The 24,917-nt window shown below is 43.7% G+C and overlaps 1 protein-coding gene across 3 annotated transcripts in view; it reads left to right on the plus strand.

The window, feature by feature from the left end:
* Positions 1-24,917, plus strand: part of WDFY3 (WD repeat and FYVE domain containing 3) — a 1,200,521-nt gene that overhangs the window by 611,431 nt on the left and 564,173 nt on the right. For all 3 annotated transcript variants that reach the window (XM_069236246.1, XM_069236255.1, XM_069236264.1), the window contains 3 exons: positions 2,255-2,415; positions 5,549-5,660; positions 6,739-6,929. In XM_069236246.1, coding sequence (XP_069092347.1) covers positions 2,255-2,415; positions 5,549-5,660; positions 6,739-6,929 — 464 coding nt within the window. The remainder of the gene's footprint in view (positions 1-2,254; positions 2,416-5,548; positions 5,661-6,738; positions 6,930-24,917) is intronic.

Genomic DNA, 24,917 nt, shown 5'->3' on the forward strand with positions numbered 1-24,917 from the left:
TTTAAAAATTGGGTCCATAATTAGGTCTGGCATTAACAAAGACATTTTGTTTTTATTAAACTTCTATTTCTGTCTCTATCTTTTGTCTGGCTTTACTGTGAGTGATTGCATTCTGCTCTTCCACAAGGAGCATATTGGCACACAAATATTTGTTCAGTGCCAGGAACTACTGTGGCAATTTGTATTGTAACGCCACTGGAGGGGGTCCCCTGCAAAGAACATGGAGGGGGACCCCCTCACTGCCCACCCCAGACTCCCTCAGCGCAGGTGCTGGGCTGAGTGGGCCCTCTGGAGGGGGGCTGAGGAGGTTTTGTTAGGCCACTGGTGGCATTGTGTGCTTTTTGAGACCAAATAACTTTTTTTGTTTTTGGCCTATGTTTATTACAATGGTGGGGGCCTGGCAGCTCCCACAACAATATAAAGGGTTACAAAAGCCATGTCAAAACAAGACATGCATTGATGAAACCAAAAGACTCACAAAACTGTTGGATCGGTTGGCTTTGCCAGTGCTTGTTTATTTTCATGCTACATATACTTTAGTTGAAAATGGTTACACTGATTTTCCATTAGGAATATTTTTTTAGAAATGCTAGCTTGCGTCAACTCATTTTACTAAATGATGCTTCAAAGAAATAGCATCTAGAATTTCATAGTAGCGAAACTTTTTTTTTTCCTACTTGCATTTTTTCTGAACTCATGCTTACAAGCTTCTGCAAATATTTGCATCTAATCAGAGAACATTCTAGGAGCATTATACTTAGCCTCATATTGTTAAACTTTTCAAACATGTATGTACACTTTTTTTGTTTTTTTAACTGGAACCACTGTCAGTAAGTGCAGTGTGACCATAAAACTTTATTTCCAGCGCACACCCTAATAATGAAGTCTATTCATTAATGAACCATAAATACAAGTTCGAATAGCATTAACCTATGGACACATTACTTCAACTGGAGACAGTTCACTTCTCTGTAAACTGGCAGCCAAAGGGTTTGTGCTGCAGGTGGTTGGGTCAACTTGTCCTAAGGACAAAATAAACAGGAATACTTGTTTGCCTTGACCTCAAACAATATGTCCCGAGCGTCGGGCGATAGTAATTCCACATCCCTGAGATAAAAGCTAACTGAGCATGTGCATTTTTGAGAGATGGTTGGCAGTAGAGCTTTTGCTGGCTTTTAGCCTTGTTGAAACTGGTGTAGAGCTTTTGTGGGAGATCAGAAGGTATTTACACTTCTGTGGATTTATTTTCAGGTGATGCTGGGACATCCAGGATTCTATTTTCATCAGAATTGGAGTGAGGAACTCTGTGAGTGTAGAGACTTTTGGGTATAGTTGTCTGCGTAGAAATGGTGTGAAATGTTGGAGTTGTTAAGGAGGGCCTGAGAGGCTGTAGAGGTTGTAAAGGATGGGAGAGAGGATAGAGCTGTGGAGCGCACCTTTTGGAAGTGTACTGTTGGGGAGATGGAATTGAGCACTTTAGTGCATTAGAAGCTAATGTCAAGGTAAGAGGTAAACCTTTTGTCTTCAGTCCTATTCTGATTTCTAAAATTTTTTTAGAAGTGTAAGATGGTCTATCATGTCAAAAACTGAAGAGATGAATACAAAGGTGAGGAGGCATGCCTCCTCTTTGTCTAACATGAAGAGAGCATCATTGACAGTGCGTAAGATGGCCATTATGGTAACGCTGTTTCTGTACTGCAGCCCATTCTGAATTCCGATTGGCCATGGTCAGGTAGTTAGTTGTTGTATTTGTATTGTTTTAGTTGGGATTCCACACAGCTTTTAACAACCTTTGTGGGAAAACAAAGTTTCAAAACTGGGTGGTAATTATTTAGGATTTCTGCGTAAAATCCTGGCTAACTTGACCAATTTTAGATAGTTTGGTACAGTACCTTTCAATACTTTTGTAAGCGCATTTTACAAATATGAAATTCCTGCCATCCTTGTTCTGTAAAATAGAATGTAGAATTCAGGTTTGTGGATTACTGTCTTTATGCCCCTATGGGAAACTGAGGATCCAAAAACATTTGTGTATCAGTCCCATAGTGCTGGAATTCAAGCATTTGGCTAAATCGAGGTTTTGTTGGTGTTTTCAAGGGTGGGAATGTATCCCGTTAAACAGCATGGACAGATTTCCATCAAACTGGTTTATTCACAAAATGTTTTGAAACATACACCCTACTGAGATATTCTGTATTTATTGAAAGGTCTCAATGATATTTTAATTTAACAAAATTATTCTTTTTCATCTAAGTCAAAGATTCAAAATCTGAGATCGGCCTGTCATCCCTAGTGTCACTGGTACCCGAGGAGAAGGTTTCATTTGGCCTGTATGCATTGTCAGTCTCTTCACTTACAGTAGCCAAAATAAGAAAGGCGTACAACAAGTTGGACAGTAAAGCCATTGCTAAACAGGTAAGCCACAAGAGCAGAGCTCACCTCTGGTGTCACTCTTTCATGCTGCATTTTTGGATTCTTTACATTGAACAAGTCCAGGAACCAATTAATAGCATTCAGTCATATTTGGTCCCTCCCTATTTTCTGGATGACATAATTTCTATGAAGAGCCCTTGTCATGTCTGCAAAATGATAATGTCAAAGCCTTTTCCTCAGCTGCCAGTCAGCTAATATCTTTAGTATTCCACATGACTCTGGTCCACTGCAATGCAATGTCAGGGTGTTGACATGGAATTTAGGAGGCTTTGTCTTGGAAAGTTGCTGTTTACCTAATCTTAAATCAAGGGGTTGACAGCCTTAGGCATGCCTGTCTAATTTTACATAAAGCAGGAAATGTGACTACAATACAGTACGCAACAGCATCCCAAAATATATGTGGGAGACATACAAATCAAAGTCAAATGTTATGAAGTTGAAATATTGAAGCATTGAGGATGCTTGAAATAGTTTAAAGTTATTGAAAGGATGTACTTAACCCTTCAGCGCTGTTAAGCTTGATTGAAGTTTCTCAGCGAGGTATTCCTGTAGTGCTAAAGATAATAACTGTCTTCGGCAACAACACCGTGCAGCAGGACTCTCTGAAAACATATCTTGTTTGCTTCAATTTTTCTTATTTTTTTTGTTGTGTAGCAAAAAAAAATCCGTATGCCAGTAGACACCTGGGGCATATCCATGCCTGTTTAAGTGTCAGTCTACAGACGACTGAGTGGTAGTTCAGATGGGAGCTTAACTGTGCCTCTTGCCAAACACATTTCTAGGCACTGTTATTAATAGATAATATTCGTAAAGTGTAAAGTCTGCCATGACAATACGTGCAGTCAGAGGAGTATTTTGCACGCACCTATGACTCTGCACCCTTGTCCTAGTCACCACCTCTGGTGCGCTGGTATTAGTAATATTGACACCCTAGTGCACTATGTATTTGATATGCAGCAACCCCTTAATCGTCCTGGCCTTCATTCCATGTGCTTGTCTGGATTCTTAAAGCATGTTTGCCTGCCCTGTCTCTAACATCTAAATGTCAATGTGTGAATAGGAACAACAGTCATCTGTTATATATAAATTCATTCAGGAAAATTGCAATACATTTGTTCTGGATATTTAAGTTCCGGATTTTATCTGCTGAGCTGGGACAGTGATCAACAGATTATACAGTGCATAAATGTTTAATACTATAGGGTCCTCAGCTGCAGTAGTGCTTACACAAACTCTTTCTTAAGTTACACAGGAAAAGAATTGGTAAGAAGTTGTGGCAACGAGGAATAGTCTAGTTCAGAGCTTTCCTAATTTGCCTAGGGTGATTTGGCGTATGTTAGTTACAGCTGACATTGCAACCCTATCAGCCAGCATTTCCGCCCGAAGTGATTTGAGGTACACCACAGACATGTAGTGGTATGATTCTCTGTCAAAAAGGTCTGCCACCACAACTTTACTTTGTGTGGTTGAGTCACCATTTTGGGACATGACAGCTTATTAGATGTGCTGGGACATTCCCTGGCCCATAGAGCTTCAAACTTTTCTGAGACAGTTCTGTCAGTGCTCATTACATTTTTTGTTTGAGGTCTAGGCAGTGCAGAATTTATCTTATTGGACATCCGAATTTAATCACTTGATAGAAGTCTTTAAAATATTTCTGAGGTGCCTAAAGCAGAACAAGAGCCTTCACCAACTAACATCATACAATACACAGACAGTGTTACAAAAAAAAATACCTCGGAATATTCAATCCCGGAAGATAAAGAACACAGTCTAATATCAAGGTGCATGCCGTCATGAAAATTATGTTTTGAAATATTAGGAAGAGACGTTAGAGTGCTGAAAGCATAAGTGGATTATGTTAAGAGTAAGTATAGAGGATAATGAATTGAACAGTTAAAATATGTCTCATCCGGCAAAGTCTTTATCAAACTTGGATGAAAATATGGAAGAGAAAGACCAAATCCTACATTTGAGGGAAAAGGTGTATGTAAAGTAGAAAAGTTTAATGAAGCAAAAGGCACAGCACGGAGATATAAGCAAAATAATCTGTAATGTAAAAATTCAAGCCCATTTACCAGAAATTGTTGAGATGTCAAGGGAGGGGATGGAGCGATCACAGATGAACATGTCAATAGATGATTAGTTCAGGAGGTGGAGACTCCTTGGCTCTTTCCAACAAGCTTTCTCTCTGCAAACATAGTATTAGAATGAACAAGTAATGTTTCTTTCCATCTTTACTAGTGTTAGAGCCTGTTGGCTTCATTTTAGACCTTTTGCTTTTTGATTCAGTGGGACGTTGTGTGTATTAGAGATTCCTAGAGGAGATCACAGATGGATTGTAAAGCAAATCCTCACTGTGACTACTCTGAAAGTTGTTGTGCAGGTGGAACAATAATGTATTGTTTCCATTGTCCCTCTTCTGTTTGTATCTGTCTCACAAAGAAATACACTGTGCACCTCGGGATGGAAATGCAAACTTAGTCATAAAGTCACAAACAAATTCAGTTGTTTACTTCATAACCACAAATCCAAAATTCACACAGGCCATGATGTTTGTTTTTGTCTGCTTTTTTTGCAAAGGGAAACATTTCATATACATATCAGGGTGCCTGTTCACAGAAAAACAAGTTCTGTCAAAATTCTCTTCAGTTTACTGCATGGGGATTACCACTAAATAATTGATACTCGCACAATAGTTTTCAGAGGAACAAATACTTGTCTAATTGTTAAGCATGCTGGTCAGAAAGCAGCACTAGAGATATTTCTTTGAGTGCTACATTTATCTTAGTTTGGAGCGGAGACATCCTTTGGAGACGAATGTGCGAAAACAAAGTTGTGAAAACACATAGGAATTTTCCTGAACAGACAGATGGCAAGGACTGAGGAAAGCCGCACATAGTATATACATAGTTCTCCAACACCATGGAATACGTTGGAGCTGTCCTCACATTGATAACTGATACATTTTCTAGAACACAGACTGCTATATATTTTTATAAATTCTAAAAATAACTTGCATGCACAATGCTTTCTTTCTGGATTTTTTGTATCTGAAACATAGCTGCTCTAACTACACCTGTCCTTATCTCTCTTTTTTTCTTTTTGGATTAAGCTGGCCATTTCCTCACATGAGAACGCCACCCCTGTGAAGCTGCTGCACAACTCTGCAGGACATCTAAATGGCCCTGCACGAACCATTGGTGCAGCTCTGATTGGATATTTGGGTGAGTCAGACAGCAATATTCCAATTTCTTCATATTTTCCCTTGGCTACTGAGAAATATAATATAGTTCACCCAGCAGTCCTTGGTTTTCACAACCAAATTCAGTCAGTCCATGTAACAGACATGAGAGTAAAATCCTGATGTATGAACAAAATTAAGAGTAATATCACGCTGTGAGTGGGTAAAGTCTTTCTGACTCACAAAGTACCTTTTGCAACCCATTCTCAGTCGCAAAGAGGAGCGCCATGTCGTGTTTTAGTGGTTTGAGGCTGCTGGTGGAATTGCGAATCACTGAACAGATACAGACAGCTGACTTTAGGTGGTATGAGATTCACAAAGTGGAAGAAGTTCCTTTAGGACAGCTTCCATTTTGTGAATTACAGTATGCGGACCACTGCATGATTCCACCCAAGTCATTCCCTGCATGTGAACTTTTTTTATGCAGCCTCTGTGTTTCATAGGTCCTGGGAAGCTTTAGAAAAATGTTCATGTGGAAGAAATGCAAACAGATTTGAGAGGACCATGGCCTCTCTCAGACCACAACCTCTACCTTTGCAGCCAGTCACTGGAGCTCACTTTATGCCCCTTGCCTTTACATATTAACAAGGAGTTATTGTGACCTTTTGCAAATGTTCATTTTGTGATGCTCTGTATCAGTATCTTAGTTGCATCATAGAATGAAGGCTAGTGCGCAAATGAAAAGACATGCCAGAAACAGTGACTGGTTTGTGGCACATGTATAGTACATCTGTCCCTAAATTCTTCAGCTAGTTTCCCTTCATAGCACTAACAAAGCTTCAACCTGCCTATACCATCCACATCAGTTACAGGCAGAGAGCTATTGCATCTGCCTTTACAGCACCAGAAAATGTGGCAAGTCGTCTTTTCCTCTCTTGCAAGCCCAGCTTGACTATCTTCAGCATCCATCCTTAAGTTGCTTTTCACAGGCAGTGATATGTGACTTTTATGTGGGTGGTAAAACTTCACTGTCAAAGTGCTTTCTGTTTCACGTGCACATGTTGAAACTTAATTACTGACTTTATATGCAGGTTTCATTCTGTATGTTTTTCTCCCTTTAGGGGTGAGAACCTTTGTTCCTAAGCCCGTTGCCACCACTTTACAGTACATCGGTGGTGCAGCTGCCATCTTGGGGCTAGTAGCCATGGCATCAGATGTTGAGGGCCTATATGCGGCTGTGAAGGCTTTGGTGTGTGTGGTTAAGAGCAACCCACTAGCCAGCAAAGAAATGGATCGAATCAAAGGCTATCAGGTCAGTCTAAAAGCTGTTGTTGCAGTGTAGACCAGGTTTCTTTTTATTATGTGTCCAAGTTACTCTATGTAGAATCGTTTAAATGTGATAAGTAAGTTCTTACCTTGTTCCCGATACTAATCACCCACTAACGAATGTGAATTTTGTGTCTTTTTTTCCATAGTTACAGACTATAAATACACATACTCTGCTTACTCCTGCCATCTAGTGTTGGGTCCAGATGTGTGCAAGTTGTTTTTCTTTGAAGAAAGTCTTTCGTGTCACGAGTTAGAGTGACTCCTCCTTCTCAGTGATACTGCGCCTGGGCATCAACTCCATATTTAGATTGTTTTCTCTCCTCCCCCGGGTTCGGAATGTGTGCTTACGCTCGGAGTAGAGACCGTCGTCGGCTTTCTTTCGGTTCTAATTCTCTCTGCCATCGTTATTGTTATTGATTATGTTTTCTCCTCTCTGCGCGTCGAGCTAGAACTAACCATCTAGTCGTCGTGACTTCGTCGCAGCCCGCAGAGGGCCTCGCCTTTAGGAGCCTTCGAGCTCCATCTCCGGTACTGTTGCTAAACAATGCCCTTCTGGTGATGGAACAAACTCTGTTTAGTTTCTGCCCGCATTGTCACACAAAGTACCGACATACCGACTCCCATCAGGTCTGTAACCTGTGGCTCTTTCTATGGCTCTTCGCTGCATTGTGAAGTGGTGTGCTCAACGGTCATTAAGCGTTTTCTTTTAGCACAATGGTCAGCTGGCCTCACAATCAGCCCCCCTGTGGTCTCAGTCACAGGATTACTTACAGGATGTAGTGTTGGTAGACCACCAAACTTATCACTCTCCGCAGTGATGGAATCCTAACAACATATTGAAGGGGTGGTCCCTTCTGGACCCTGTTCTGCACTTATTTTTCACAACTGACGCCTCGCTGACAGGATGGGTTGCACATCCAAAAGTGCTCATGATACAGAGTACATAGGATGCCAAGCACTGGGGTCACCATATCAACTTCCTCGAGGTTCAAGCCATTCACCTAGCCTTGAAAACTTTTTCTTCCACTGGTTCACAAAGTTGCCCTAGTCCATACGGTCAATATGACAGCCATGCATTATCAACAGAAACAGGGGGGACGCGGTCACTGCATGGTCCCAGCTATGTCAGACCATCTGGAAATGGGCTTTGCGTCACAACATTCACCTGATAGCACAGTATTTCCCGGGCATGGACAACAACTTTGTAGATCTGCAAAGCAGGTTTCAGCGACAAGTCCACAAAGGGGAACTCCACCCATAAGTCCTACTTCCATACTTCCATAGATAGGGGTTTCCTCAAATACACCTTTTGCAGCTCCAGAAAATGCAAAATGCCCAAACTTCACCTCCAGATTCCCACACCCACTGTCCCAGGGCAACCCACTATGGATGAGTTGGTCAGGGATATTTGTCTACACTTTTCCTCCATTTCTTGTTCGGAAGCTCAGGCAAATGTCTCACAATGATTCTATTTGCTCCCACCTGGGCTCATCATCCCTGGTTCACAACACTACTGGACCTGTCCGTAGTTCACCACTAGAAGCTCCCCAAGAGGCCGGACCTTCTCACTCAGAACCATGGAGAAATCAGACACCCAGATCCCAAAACTCTCAACCTACCAATTTGGCTCCTGGGGACATAGAGTTTGGTTTACTTAATTTGCCACCAGAATTTATGAATATTCTTAAAGAGGCCGGTAGACCTACAACTAGAGCTTGCTATGCGGCAACGAGAAACAGGTTGTATTTTACTGTCACTCAAAACAAATCAACCCTTTCAAAGCCATTGTCTGCTACCTGCTTCACTTAGAAAAGTTTGGGTTAGCATTCACATCTGTCGGATTACATCTCTCAGCAATGGCTGCCTATCTCTAAAATAGGCAACACCTGTCTTTGCTCAAGGTCCCAGTGATCAAAGCCTTTATGGAGGGACTCAGAAGAGTTATTCCGCCGTGGGTTCCACCCACACCTTAATGGAACCTCAGTATCATTCTTAGAAAACTAATGGGCCCCATTTAAACCCCTACATTCATGCCCCCTTCATTTCTTTTCTTGGAAGGTGACATTTTTAGTTGCCATCACCTCACTTAAACATGTTATTGAGCCCCACATTTTAACGTTAGAAGAACCCTTCTTTCAGCTACATAGAGACAGAGTGATTCTTCACACCAACCCTAAAAGTGGTTTCTCACTTTCACCTCAACCAATCAATTGAGTTACCAGTTATTTCCCACAGCCAGATTCTGTAGCAGAAAGAGCTCGTCATACATTAGATATTAGAAGAGCCCTTATGTTTTATATTGATAGAACCAAAACATCATAACAACAAAACTTATAGTTGCTTTCTCTCCTCCACATATAGGCAACCCTATATCCAAATCAGTTATAGCCAGATGGATAGTAAAATGCATTCAAGCTTGTTATGTTAAAGGCAAAAGACCTTTACCTACACCTCCCACAGCACACTCTACTTGGAAAAAGGGAGCATCCATGGCTAGTCTAGGAAACATTCCCATAGTGGACATATGTAAAGCAGCTGCATGGTCCACACCATGCACCTTAGCAAAACATTGTGTGGATGCCTTAGCATGCCGCCAGGCCAATGCAGGTCAGGAAGTGCTACGTACTATTTTTAAAACAACTGCAACACCCACAGGTTAGCCACCGTTTCTGAGGGGGACTTCTTTACAGTCTATGAGAAACATGTGTTCGGTGGCATGTGTAGCTGCAGATACACATGTTGTGCATTGTCCGCCGTCTGGTGTTGGGTCGGAGTGTTACAAGTTGTTTTTCTTCGAAGAAGTCTTTTCGAGTCACGAGACCGAGGGACTCCTCCTCCTTTGTTCCATTGCGCATGGGCGTCGACTCCATGTTAGATTGTTTTTTTTCCGCCATCGGGTCCGGACGTTTTCCTTTTCGCTCCGGGTTTCGGGACGGAAAGATAGTCATAACTTCGGAAAACTACGTCGGTATTGTTTCGTTCGGTATCGGGTTAGAATAGAATCGACACCGAATCGTGAAGAGCTCCGGTAGCCCTTCGGGGTAATTTCGATCCCCCGTCGGGGCATGGTCGGCCCGACCGCGTGTAAGATCGACACTGATGGAACGGACCCCGTTCCGATTCTGTCCTAAATGCCACAAAAAAATTCCATATACAGACCAACATTTGGTCTGTAACTTGTGCCTGTCGCCCGAGCACAAGGAAGAGACGTGTGAGGCCTGTCGTGCGTTTCGGTCCCGAAAAACGCTCCGTGACCGGCGAGCCAGAAGATTACAGATGGCGGCCACGCCGACAGGACAACGAGGGTTCGAGGAACAAGGAGAAGAAGAGGAAGCCTTCTCCATTCATGAATCGGACTCGGACGGATTCGACGTCGAAGAAACCGTGAGTAAGACGTCGAAGGAAGCACCACACAAGAAAACAAACAAGGCCCAGGGGATGCCACTGCCAACAGGCCATGGCTCAACCCATAAAGTAGGTGACCGACCATCGGCACCGAAAAAGGCCGAACCGGTGCCGAGATCGTCCGACTCGGGTCGAGACACAGGCACGCAGCAATCTCGGGACCGAGACACTGCTGCCGAAAAAGATGGACGCCGAGACAGCGGAACCGAAGCTGCTCGACGCAGAGACAGCGGCACCGAGGAGGATCGACGCCGAGAAGTCTCGACTCCGAAAAAGATAAAATTCTCCTCGGAGCCGAAAACAAGCAAAGACACAGTTTCGGTGCCAAAACGACTGGCAACCGAACCGACTGCCAGCTCTTATTCAGAGGAACAATCACTGTCCTCTCAAATGCGCAAGCACAGATGTGAGGAAGAGTTGCAGACCACTGACGTGGACCACACACAAAAGAGGATCTTCATACAAAGTGGGACAGGGAAAATCAGCACCCTTCCCCCAATCAGGACAAAAAGGAGACTCGAGTTCCAAACACAGGAACAAACACCACAAACAAAAGTGGTTAAAAAGGTAACCCCGCCACCCTCTCCTCCACCTGTAACTCATGTATCACCGGCACAGACTCCGTCACATTCACCGGCTCATACCACCATGAGCCAAGATGACCAAGATGCTTGGGACCTATACGACGCCCCAGTATCAGACAATAGTCCTGAGTCGTACCCTACCAAGCCCTCACCACCTGAGGACAGCACAGCGTATGCACAGGTGGTAGCTAGGGCAGCAGAGTTCCATAACGTGTCGTTACACGCAGAACCTGTCGAGGATGACTTCCTTTTCAACACCCTCTCTTTCACCCATAGCACCTACCAAAGCCTGCCTATGCTTCCAGGAATGCTAAGGCACGCAAAGCAGATCTTCAAAGAACCTGTCAAGAGTAGAGCGATAACTGCAAGGGTGGAGAAAAAATATAAAGCACCGCCCACGGACCCTACTTTTATCACCTCACAGCTGCCACCAGATTCAGTCGTGGTAGGGGCAGCTCGCAAGAGAGCCAACTCGCACACATCAGGCGAGGCACCACCTCCGGATAAGGAGAGCCGCAAGTTCGACGCGGCTGGGAAAAGGGTTGCAGTACAAGCTGCAAACCAGTGGCGCATCGCCAACTCTCAGGCGCTCCTAGCGCGATATGATAGAGCCCATTGGGACGAGATACAGCATCTCATCGAGCATCTACCCAAGGAATTTCAGAAACGGGCAAAACAAGTGGTTGAGTAGGGCCAAAACATCTCCAATAACCAAATATGCTCCTCTATGGACGCAGCGGACAGAGCTGCAAGAACAATAAATACCGCAGTAACCATTAGAAGGCACGCATGGTTGCGCACATCTGGCTTTAAACCGGAAATACAGCAAGCGGTGCTCAATATGCCGTTCAATGAACAACAATTGTTTGGACCCGAAGTCGACACGGCAATTGAGAAATTGAAAAAGGACACAGCCAAGGCCATGGGCGCACTCTATTCCCCACAGGGCAGAGGCACTTTCGGCACCTTCCGCAAAACAACCTTCAGAGGGGGGTTTCGGGGTCAAGCCACACAAGCCAGCACCTCACAATCTACACCGTCTACCTACCAGGGACAGTACCAAAGGGGAGGCTTTCGGGGCCAGTATAGAGGAGGACAATTCCCTAGAAACCGGGGAAAATTTCAAAGTCCAAAAACCCCTCCAACCAAACAGTGACTCACAAGTCACTCAACCCCTTCACACAACACCAGTGGGGGGAAGACTAAGTCAGTTTTACAAATCTTGGGAGGAGATAACAACAGACACTTGGGTCTTAGCAATTATCCGACATGGTTATTGCAAAGAATTTCTCCAACTCCCTCCAGATGTCCCACCAAAAACACAGAATATGTCAAAACAACATCTAGACCTTCTAGAACTAGAAGTTCAAGCATTACTGCAAAAGGACGCAATAGAATTGGTACCATGTACACAAAAAAAGACGGGAGTTTACTCACTGTACTTTCTAATACCAAAAAAGGACAAAACACTGAGAACAATTCTAGATCTCAGAACACTAAACACCTACATCAAATCAGACCACTTTCACATGGTCACGCTACAAGACGTGTTACCACTGCTAAAGCAACAAGACTACATGACAACCTTAGATCTAAAGGACGCGTATTTCCACATACCGATACATCCCTCGCACAGGAAATACCTAAGGTTCGTATTCAAGGGAATACATTACCAATTCAAAGTGTTGCCGTTCGGTATCACAACCGCACCAAGAGTATTTACAAAATGCCTAGCAGTAGTAGCTGCACACATCAGAAGGCAGCATATACACATATTCCCGTACCTAGACGATTGGCTAATCAAGACCAACTCCCTCACAAAGTGTTCACACCACACAGATTGTCATACAAACCCTCTACAAACTCGGTTTCTCCATCAACTATACAAAATCTCACATTCTGCCGTGCAAAACACAGCAATACTTAGGAGCGACAATCAACACAACAAAGGGAATAGCCACTCCAAGTCCACAAAGGGTTCAACATTTTCACAAGGTTATACAAGCCATGTATCCAACACAAAAGATACCGGCAAAGACGGTATTAAAACTCCTAGGCATGATGTCCTCATGCATAGCCATTGTCCCAAACGCAAGACTGCACATGAGGCCCTTACAACTGTGCCTCGCATCACAGTGGTCACATGCACAGGGTCACCTTCTAGATCTGGTGTTGATAGACCGCCAAACATACATCTCGCTTCTATGGTGGAACAGTATAAATTTAAACAAAGGGCGGCCTTTCCAAGACCCAGTGCCACAATACGTGATAACAACAGATGCTTCCATGACAGGGTGGGGAGCACACCTCAATCAACACAGCATCCAAGGACAATGGGACGTACATCAAACAAAGCTGCATATAAATCACCTCGAATTGTTAGCAGTATTCCTAGCTTTGAAAGCATTTCAACCCATCATAACCCACAAATACATTCTTGTCAAAACAGACAACATGACAACAATGTATTATCTAAACAAACAGGGGGGAACACACTCGACACAGCTGTGCCTCCTGGCACAAAAAATATGGCAATGGGCAATTCACAACCACATTCGCCTAATAGCACAATTTATTCCACGGATCCAAAATCAACTAGCAGACAATCTCTCTCGAGATCACCAACAGGTCCACGAATGGGAGATTCACCCCCAAATTCTAAACACTTACTTCAAAATTTGGGGGACACCTCAAATAGACCTATTTGCAACAAAGGAGAACGCAAAATGCCAAAACTTCGCATCCAGGTACCCACACAGGCAGTCTCAAGGCAATGCTCTATGGATGAACTGGTCAGGGATATTTGCGTACGCTTTTCCCCCTCTCCCTCTCCTTCCATATCTAGTAAACAAATTGAGTCAAAACAAACTCAAACTCATACTAATAGCACCAACATGGGCAAGACAACCTTGGTACACAACACTACTAGACCTGTCAGTAGTACCCCATGTCAGGTTGCCCAACAGACCAGATCTGTTAACACAACACAAACAACAGATCAGGCATCCAAACCCAGCATCGCTGAATCTAGCAATCTGGCTCCTGAGATCCTAGAATTCGGACATTTAAACCTCACCCAAGAATGTATGGAAGTCATAAAACAAGCTAGAAGACCATCCACTAGACACTGCTATGCAAGCAAATGGAAAAGATGTGTTTGCTACTGCCATAATAATCAAGTTCACCCATTACATGCATCTCCAAAGGATATAGTGGGATACTTGCTACATTTACAAAAATCAAATCTAGCCTTCTCTTCCATAAAGATACACCTTGCAGCAATATCTGCATACCTGCAAATTATCCATTCAACTTCACTATTTAGGATACCTGTCATTAAAGCGTTTATGGAAGGCCTGAAAAGAATTATACCACCAAGAACACCACCTGTTCCTTCATGGAACCTCAACATCGTCTTAACAAGACTCATGGGCCCACCTTTTGAACCCATGCACTCTTGCGAAATGCAATTCTTAACGTGGAAGGTTGCATTTCTCATTGCCATCACATCTCTAAGAAGAGTAAGTGAAATTCAGGCGTTTACTATACAAGAACCTTTTATTCAAATACACAAAAATAAGGTGGTCCTAAGAACCAATCCAAAATTTTTACCAAAAGTTATTTCACCGTTCCACTTAAATCAAACGGTAGAACTACCAGTGTTCTTCCCACAGCCAAACTCAGTAGCTGAAAGGGCACTACATACATTAGACATCAGAAGAGCACTAATGTAATACATTGACAGAACAAAAGAAATTAGAAAAACAAAACAACTGTTTATTGCATTTCAAAAACCTCATATAGGAAACCCAATATCAAAACAGGGTATAGCCAGATGGATAGTTAAGTGCATCCAAACCTGCTACCTTAAAGCAAAGAGAGAACTGCCCATTACACCAAGGGCACATTCAACCAGAAAGAAAGGCGCTACCATGGCCTTCCTAGGAAACATTCCAATGAACGAGATATGTAAGGCAGCCACATGGTCTACGCCTTACACATTTACTAAGCACTACTGTGTAGACGTGCTATCCGCACAACAAGCCACAGTAGGTCAAGCCGTACTAAGAACTTTATTTCAGACTACTTCCACTCCTACAGGCTGAGCCACCGCTTTTGGGGAGATAACTGCTTACTAGTCTATGCACAACATGTGTATCTGCAGCTACACATGCCACCGAACTGAAAATGTCACTTACCCAGTGTACATCTGTTCGTGGCATTAGTCGCTGCAGATTCACATGTGCCCACCCGCCTCCCCGGGAGCCTGTAGCCGTTTGGAAGTTATCTTCAACATTTGTATATTTGTAAATATATTACTTAAACCTTATTTGGTACATACTTATTCATTCCATTGCATGGGCACTATTACTAACATACACAACTCCTACATCACCCTCTGCGGGGAAAACAATCTAACATGGAGTCGACGCCCATGCGCAATGGAACAAAGGAGGAGGAGTCCCTCGGTCTCGTGACTCGAAAAGACTTCTTCGAAGAAAAACAACTTGTAACACTCCGACCCAACACCAGACGGCGGACTATGCACAACATGTGAATCTTCAGCGACTAATGCCACGAACAGATGTACACTGGGTAAGTGACATTTTCATTATCTACAGCCACATGTCTCAAACTGAATATGCTACTTACCCAATAAGCATCTGTTCCTGGCATGTAGTGCTGTAGAATCACATGCACTCACCCTCCTCCCTGGACACCAGTGGTCGTTGCAGTTTATTCTACTCTTTCACTCATAGACATCTCATAACTTACACTTACTCAACACTCCAGCCTCACCTTCCTGCGGGAACACAATCTAACAATGGAGTTGATGCCCAGTGCTAGTAACACCGACAAGGAGGAGTCAGTCTAGCTTGTGACACGAAAGACTTTCTTCAGAAAAAAACAATCTGCACACATCCCGACCCAACATTAGATAACAGGAGTATGTAGGGCATGTGAAGCTACAGCACTACATGCCACAAACAGATGCTTACAGATTATTGTTTTAAATTGTTTTTCGAGATAATGCAAATTGGAGGTATGATGCGTTTCTAAATTCCCCATGACTTTCCCAGAATCTCGGAGCTTGCCTAAGTGAGTTGGGTATGTTCTCGGCGTTTTAGCATGTGTGGTGTAGAATTTGCGCTTGCTCAGCTTATGCCTATTACAGGTGATTTGTGAAGTTTGTGTGCGTTTAGGCCAGGTAATGTTGTTTTAGTAGGAGTGGGCGTACTCTGCAGTATGAGAGTAGGGAAGTCGCGAACTTCATTTCTGCCGCTTTGTGCTCCAAGATTATCCACGTGGTTGTTGGTGATGCACGGACCCATCGTGGTCTAAGACTCCGGAGTATACTGACAAGTGTAGGAGACACTTGGGTTTATGTTGTAATTTGTGCAGTTTAATAAGTCATTCTGGCGTGGTTGACAAGTCGAGTTTGAGTCAAATTGTGTGAGTGAAACCTTCGATGGAGATTTGCAAAGTTCTAAAGTGCACTAGAACAAACCGTTGACAAGTCGAGAGGAGGATTTGCGGGTCAAATTCTGCTTGCGAGTGCGGGAGCTGAGAAGGAGAGAGTAGCGGCCGAGGCTTCAAGTGAAATCTCTGTAAAGTTCTGAAGCGAATGTGTTACCCTTCCTGTAGTAAACCGCCAAATTTGTGGTTTTTGTGGTTAAAGGTGCTCCCAATATAGTGCATTAGTTTTGTGTGAGGGGGACAAGCCGCAAGACTTTGTCAGCTGCAGTATGTGCGAGTTTGACGTCAGTGGTGCCGCGCTGGGATAGGTCAGTTGCCAAGAGTGGTCGTGCATGGATTGGCAGCCATCTGTAAGAGGCAATAGGTGGAGAAAGGTGGGTGAAGAGTGTTCTGGGAATTAAAGTCACTTCCTGATTAGATTCTAAACAAAATAAAAGACGCAAAAATGATGTTTTTCAAGGCTTTAAAGAGTGCTTTAAAAGGAGATGCATATATTATGGCGAGTGAAGGGGAGCCTACACCGCCTGAGGGTACTCCAGCTTATATCGTAATGGAGGAAAAGGGAGTCGCGCCATGTCTTTGGATGAAGCAGTGGTGCAAATTAACAGAGAAGGAGGGATGTTTCGCGTTTCCGGAGCATGGAACGTTTAATACAAGAATTTTAGAGAATTTGAGGTGGATGTTAAGTGTACAAAAGCCTCCTCCGAGACCAGCTCAGTATGAGGCATTAGCAATCTGGGATTTAATGGCCAAATGACAAAGACAGCAGAAATTTGAAAGGAGAATGAAAAGGGCAGAAAAGACTTTAGCCGAGGCTAGATGGGACAATGATAGCAGGATGTGGAGAAGGGGAATATTCAATGGACTTAAATTGTTCCCAGCAATAACTCAAGAAGATGAGACACAGGGAAAGAAAGCCACCTGTAAGACAGACAAGGGCTCTAGTAAGCCAAAAGAGACTCAGAGGTCTTGGACAGATAAAGATGACTCAGAGGATGAAGAGTTTCTTAATCAGTTGTTACATGATCGCCCACCACCATATGCCATAAATGATAATGCACAGGGCACTAGTATGAATTCAGAAAACCAGGCACAGAGTAATGGCGTCTCAAGTACTGTGCAGACAAGTGATACTGTTTTGATACAGAATGGTGTTAGTGTACCCACTGCGCCAGACACACAGATACAGTTGCAGCCACCACAGATTCAAAGGATTTATCCAGCTGTCCCAGTACTAGAGACAACTACAAGTCTGATGGTGCCGCCTAATCCAATATATACGAGACCGACGCTAGTGCAGATTGAGCTAACTCTGCAATTGCTGCCCTAGCCGCAGCAACAGCTGGTTCCGAGTTACAATGCAGTCGCAGGACCGCAGTCAGTAGCTACAGCACCAATGATGAATCAAGCTATGGGAGTTAACGCTCCCCAGGGTTTGGGACTTGGGCAGTCACCAGCTGCTATATCATTGCCTATTACTGTTGGGCCGCCAGTACCGCTGTATGAGCAGGGTAAGCCTGGCGTGTGTGATCAGGGAGTAATGACCCAAGAGGCAATAAGAGGAGGGTTCACAGGAACTCCCCAAGTAATGACACCAAGAGAACAGAAAGCAGAAGGACTCAGGTCTTTGTTAGACCTTAGTCCGATTGGGGCTCCTTTGGAGACAATGAGGCAAGCAGGATTAGGTGTGCTAACCCCACAGGCAATGAGTACAAATACAACACAGACACCATTGATGCAGTCAGGAAACATTTTGTTGCAAGGCTTTTCCGCGCAACAGTTGAATGAGTGGTTAGAAAAGCTCAACAATTCGCAGACTGCTGCGGCGACCGCAGAGAGGTCAGAGAGGGATGAATACTTACATTTTGTAAGACTGGGTGTAGAAGCCATGAAGCTGGCTTTAAGGAACAATGGGGGTGAACAGATTAGAGTCCTATACGGAAGCAGAATTGAGGTATCTGTGCCCTAAAATCACTAAAGAAGTGGGCAAGGTGCATCAGAGGTTGGCAAACCTGGCAGACAAATACGGCATAGATATTGAGAGTACTAAACATTTGAAAAGAAGCTACAGATTAGACTTTGATTCTAAAGATTTTGATCACATGAGATCTACCAGAATGAAAGCGCATCATAAAGAAATACTGCAAAGTGCGCAAATCTGGGGAGCCCTAGAGAAGTGGGAAGGCAGATGGGCAAAGAAAAGAGATAAGGAGAAAAGCGATGGTCCGGAACCAAAGCAGGCTAAAGCTGCACCGGACACGGGGACAATAAAATTTTTACCAATGAGAGAAACAGCCGGAGGAGTTCTAGTCCATGTACCGTGGTCTAGGGGAGACGTCCTGTCATTCACAAATGATTATCCCAGGTAGAGGGAGAAGCCGATAGAATGGTACCAGCAGACAGATAGGTTTGTGAAGCTTGCGAAATGTCTTTGGGATGACTTGAATACCCTGTTTGAGATTATAGTTCCACCCGATTTATGGCTTGAGTGCAAGAGAGGTGTGGACTGGCCGACACAGGAGCCGGCAAGGGATAAGGTGACTGGAGCACCATCTGAAGAGGTAATGAAGTATTATCAAAAAGTGATTGAGTTTTTGAAGCAGAAAGTGTCGCCGAAAGAGTCGATTCATGCCTACTATGAGAGACTGTTGAAAGCGTTCAAACATTACAGTGGCACCGAGGTCATTGAGCCGAAAGACCTGAATCATCTTGTGTTCAGATTTGTTGAAGGGTTGAGACCAGAGATTAGTCAGATGATTAAGAACCATTTGATCTGTTGGCAAGCAAAGCCGATTGATGAGGTGTTGCAGTGTGCAAAATACTGTAGTGACGAGATTGAGTTGAAGCAGAGAAAATTGAAGGAGAAGGTGATTGTGATACAGATTAAGGCAGCGTAAGCAGGGATGCAGGGAAATGGAGTACAGCAGGTGATACAGCAGCAACTGCAAAGAAATGGCATGTTTCAGGCACAACCAAGAGGTCGAGGTCGAAGAGGTTTTATGAACCGCGGTTCAGACTTGAATACTGTTGTAGTTCAAAATGATGTGCAGGGGATGAAAAAGGTGTCACCATGTCACGCGTGTGGGGGCGTCGGGCATTGGAAGCGGGAATGCCCAATGGTGGTGCAGGATGGTGTTCAACAAAGCAATGATGTTGGTACCTTTCAAAATGTGAGGGGCCCAAAGTTGAGGGGCCAGAATCAGAACTTCCAGAATAACATGGTTCAGATGCAGGGGTCACAGCCCATGCAGCAAATGCAAATTCTGCGTGTTCAACCAGCACAAATGCAGCAGATACAGCAGATTCCCATGGTACCTAGTCAGAAAATGCAATTACCATTAGCTCCAATGGAACAGCAACAGGTGATGCTTCAACAGGTCACAGGCCAAACGATGAGTCAAAATAACACAGTACAGCAGTTCCCATTGCGTGGTGAGGATGGAATAAACGATGAATGGTTGAATGATTGTTCAGACAGTGAGGAGTGCAGGCTTGCAGCGTCCCTAGAGGTAGATCAGAGGGGTCCCTATGTAGAGGGAAAGGTGATGGGTCACAAGGTTTCATTCCCAGTCGATACAGGAGCTACACGCTCTACAGTCAGAAGTGCAGAGGTTCTGAAATTGCCACTTTCGGGACGTACCATAAGGGTGGTAGGAGTAGCAAATCAGTTCCTGACAAATCCGATTACAGATCCGGTCCAAGTTGAGATTGGCAACTTCCAGGGATTACACAAATTCGTAGTCTGTGATTCAAGTGCCGTATCCCTACTGGGAAGAGACTTATTGTGCAAAACGAGGTGTCCAATTACCTGTTCCAACGAAGGGATTGAGGTGCAGACAAACAGTGATGATGAAGGGGACGATGGTCAGTTTCCAGAATTAGAGATGGATATGAAGAATACCCTTTGATAACCTTAGTCCCGATGCTTACAGTGACTGACTTACCACCTGAGCTGCAGGGAACAGTGACAGAAAAAGGGTGGGACCTGACAGGAAAAGAAGTGGGATTGATAAAGGGAGTAGAACCGGTTAAAGTGCAGGTAAAGCGAAATGCAGTGTTCCCCCAGGTACCGCAGTATCACATGGCACAAGATGTTTTCATTCAGGTAGCACAGATAATTGCGCATTTTATGAAGCAAGGAGTTTTAAAAGAAGTGCTGAGTAGCCTGTGTAATTCACCAATAATGGGTCTGAAAAAGCCTTGTGGGAAGGTTCGAATTGTGCAGGATTTGAGAAAAATAAATGAGATTGTGGTAAAATGTTGCCCCATAGTGCCAAATCCAGCAGTGATTATGTTTCAGGTTCCATCTGATGCAAAATGGTTCACAGTTGTGGACCTGTCTCAAGCATTCTTTTCGGTGCCTCTTCATGAGGACAGCCAATTTCTCTTCAGTTTCAAATTCCTGGATAAGGTGTACAGTTGGTGCAGAATTCCTCAAGGTTTTTCTGAGTCACCATCCATCTTCAATCAGATACTGAAAAGGGATTTGGAGTCATTAGAACTGCCTTTCAGTTCAACTCTAGTACAGTACATTGATGATTTGTTAATTGCATCCAGAACAAAAGATGGCTGCTGGTATGACAAAATTGCCTTGCTGAACCATTTGGGAAAGAATGGACATGAAGTGTCCCCAAAGAAGCTGCAATACTGTCAGGGAGAGGTGAAGTACTTAGGTCACTTGGTTGAGAAAGGGTTGAGAAAAATATCCAAAGAAAGAGTGACAGCCATTCTGCAGATGAATCCCCCTACAACAAAAAGAGATGTTAGGATGTTTTGGGGAATGGTGGGCTACTGTCGCCAGTGGATTCCCAACTTCTCGATTATCTCTAAACCATTGGTGAAGTTGACAGGTAAGGAAGTTCAGGATCACCCGGTTACCATAACCATGTCAGAGAAAGAGATGAAGGCATTCATGGAATTGAGGGAAAGCATGTGCAGGGCACCAGCTTTAGGTATGCCGGATTACAAAAAGCCTTTTCTACTGTTTTGTCATAAACATGATGCTTGTTCTTCGTCTGTTTTAACACAGGTCCATGGAGGTGATGGGACATCCCTTAACAGTAACTGTTCCACATTCAGTTGAAATCCTGTTAACCCGAACCAAGACGCAGCACATGACAAATGCTAGGTTGACTAGATACAAGACAATCACACTGGGGTCACCTAATGTTTCCCTTAAGAGATGTACTGTATTGAACCTGGCAACTTTACTTCCTAATGATAATGCAGACATTGAAAATGCAGAGGAAGTAGAACATGATTGTCGTGAGGTAACAGAACTATACACCAAACCAAGACCTGACATTAAAGATACACAATTGGAAGAAAATGATTACATTATGTTTGGTGATGGTTCATGCTTGAGAGACTCAGTGGGAATACTGAGAGCCGGATGTACAATCACCGGTATTTTAGAAGCTTCCTGGCTCGGAAGAATATACTCTTCTCAAGTGGCTGAATTAATTGCCCTTACTAAAGCATGCCACACAGCTGAAAACCTAAAAGTCACTATCTATACTGACAGCAGATACGGAATTGGAATTGTACATGATTTCGGCCAATTATGGTCACAGAGGGGTTTCATGATCTCTTCTGGTTCACCAGTGAAAAATGGCAATAAGATTAAGGACTTGTTGCATGCGATTCAGTTACCTCTTGAAATTGCTGTGGTGAAATGCAATGCTCGTGTTAAGTCGAAAGACTTTGTGTCAATGGGAAATGGATATGCAGATCAAGTCGCAAGGTTTTGTGCATTGAACTGTATATCGTTTCGAGATCAGTGGGAATTGTTACCTGAAACTGAAAATGAAACATGTTTGAACTTTGCATTAGGGGTGGTTGACACATTAGATGATCTAAAATCACTGCAGGGACGTGCTAGCAAGGAGGAGAAACGCTCTTGGCAGAGAATGCAATGTGTACAGAGGTCTGACAACTTAGGGTCTCAGAGGCGGGAAAAATGGTTTTGCCAAACAGTCTTTTGTCACAGTTTGCAAGGTTTTACCATGGACCGGCACATGTTGGGAGAGACGCAATGATCAGGTTGTTCAAAATCGATTGGTTCAATCCAAAATTCAGACAAGCAGCAGAGGTTATCTGTCACAGGTGCATCATCTGTCAGCAGATGAATGCAGGAAAAGGGACTGTGGTGAATATGAGCCACGTTGGGAGAGCTGGTGGTCCATTTAGCAGGATGCAGATGGATTTCATTGAGATGCCTGTGTGTGGAGGCCTGAGGTACGTGTTGGTGATTGTGTGCATTTTCAGTCACTGGATTGAAGCTTACCCTACACGTAGGAATGACAGTCTCACAGTAGCAAAACTGCTGCTTAGGGAGTTGATACCACGTTTCAGATTCCCAATCTCTTTTGAATCAGATAGGGGCAGACACTTTGACAACGAGGTGATTAAGCTCTTGTGTGCCGCATTAAACATTGAACAGAAGCTGCATTGTAGTTATCGCCCTGAAGCATCAGGGTTAGTGGAACAGATGAATTGTACCTTGAAGTCAAGAATGGCAAAAATGTGCGCAGCTACCAATTTGAAGTGGCAAGATGCATTGCCCTTAGTGCTGATGTCAATGAGAAACACACCTGATAAGAAAACAGGACTATTCCCACACAAGATTCTAATGGGCCGAGCTATGCGATTTCCCGCAGTGCCGGCAAATGCTCTTGTGAATATCACAGATGATATGGTGTTGGACTACTGCAAGGGTCTGGCTGATGTGGTCCGCTCTTTTTCTCACCAGGTGGAGGCTACCACATTGCCACCGATAAGTGATCCAGGTCACACCATGAAAGCCGCTGACTGGGATTGTTGTCAAGAAACACATGAGGAAGTCGTGCTTGGAGCCGCGGTGGAAGGGGCCATATCAAGTAATACTGACAACAACTACTGTTGTGAAATGTGCAGGCCTTCCGAATTGGATACATGCCAGTCACACAAAGAAGGTGACGTGTTCGACTGATGAGGAACTTGAAGTGTCCAAAACAACAGCTGCAGAGAAGGAAGTCTCAGGGCCAGAGAGTATTCAAAGGGGAACTGAGACTGAAGGAGAGCCTGCTGAGGACCGCTTAGTCACTCAAAGTGAGTTCGAGAGGGTTGAGTGAGCCTATCTCAGTTGAGGTAACAGCGGAACCGACACAAAGAAAGGTTCTCCCAGAAGCAGACGGATACAGGTTTGAAGTTGAGCCTGTATCAGACCCTGAAGGCGAAGGGGAAGAGGCAGAGGGAGGCCAAGGTACTCTGTCTCCTCCTGAGCCGCTTGAAGGTCCATCAAGAGAAAACATCATAGCACAAGAAGAGGGCGCTGTTCAACGTCCTGAAAGGCCAAGCAGAAAGAAAACACATAAAGGGGATAACTGGCCAAAGCCACAAGCTGCAGGAGAAAAGTGGTCCCTTGTGATACAATAGAGGAAGAAGTTGACACAGCCAGAAAAGAGGATCTCAGTGAAGGAGAGTTGCAAGGTGAACATAAACTGAAAAGAAAGAGAATCGAAAAACAGAAGGTACGTAGGTCCTGAATGGGCGTATGCAACATCAGCTGAATGGCAACAAGAATTCTTGGCATTCTGTTTTGATCGAGAGGTACCAGGTCAATACTACGGCACCTGAATTCAACTCTAGAAAGAGACTGTGTTAAATTTAAATTGAAAATTAAGAGCTGAGAAGAGAGACTGAAAAATTACCGGATGTGACACTGATAACCTGAATTGACTCTGAAAAACCAATTATGACAAGCCGCTAACCTGATTTGACAAAAGGGTTCTGGAGTGAGTGAAACGCTGTAAATATTCACAGAGAGAATGAGAGACTTTGCATTGAAAAAATAAAAAAAAAGCTTTTTATCATCCTCAAGTTGATTGTTTGTTTTGAATTATTCTGCTGCCTGATTCTTTATAGATCGTGGGTTACGCTAGAGGTAATAGCAAAAAGAGTAGAATGTGTGGTTGGTTGAGTGCTATTTTAGGTATTGTTTGTGCAGTATTAATTATAGGTGTGATTGTGGGAATGCCATGGATGGATAAGAAAGTGACTAACAATGCTTCAAATCCTGAGACTGCTACACTAACACCATGGGAGAAGTTTGAGAAGGATGCAAAATACTTGCATGGGGAAACTAATCCAAAAGGGGAACTCTGTACTAATGTCTTCTATTGCTTGCTGAATTAGTATGTTGACACAATGGATGTGAAGAATTGTTATGTGTGCACAAAGATTCCTTCATCAGTACAAGAAGGGGTTACTTACCATAGTCTGCCATTAACTTATGGGATAAGCTGTAGTTTGCCGTTAACAAGATTCTATGATCAAGAACATGTGCAATACTTCTACTCTAACTTAGATGTAGTGTTTTCCTTTGTGCCTGTGATTGAGTTTCTAAACAAATTAGCTAAAGAACACAGCATAAAATTAGTTAGGGGTTTCTTTGAGCCGACACTGACATTTGGAACAGCTCATGCGCACCGCAATAATCTAACCTCCTTACTAACACCTGTAGA

This window comes from Pleurodeles waltl, chromosome 1_2, assembly GCF_031143425.1.
Source record: "Pleurodeles waltl isolate 20211129_DDA chromosome 1_2, aPleWal1.hap1.20221129, whole genome shotgun sequence".
NCBI classification, from domain to species: domain Eukaryota; kingdom Metazoa; phylum Chordata; class Amphibia; order Caudata; family Salamandridae; genus Pleurodeles; species Pleurodeles waltl.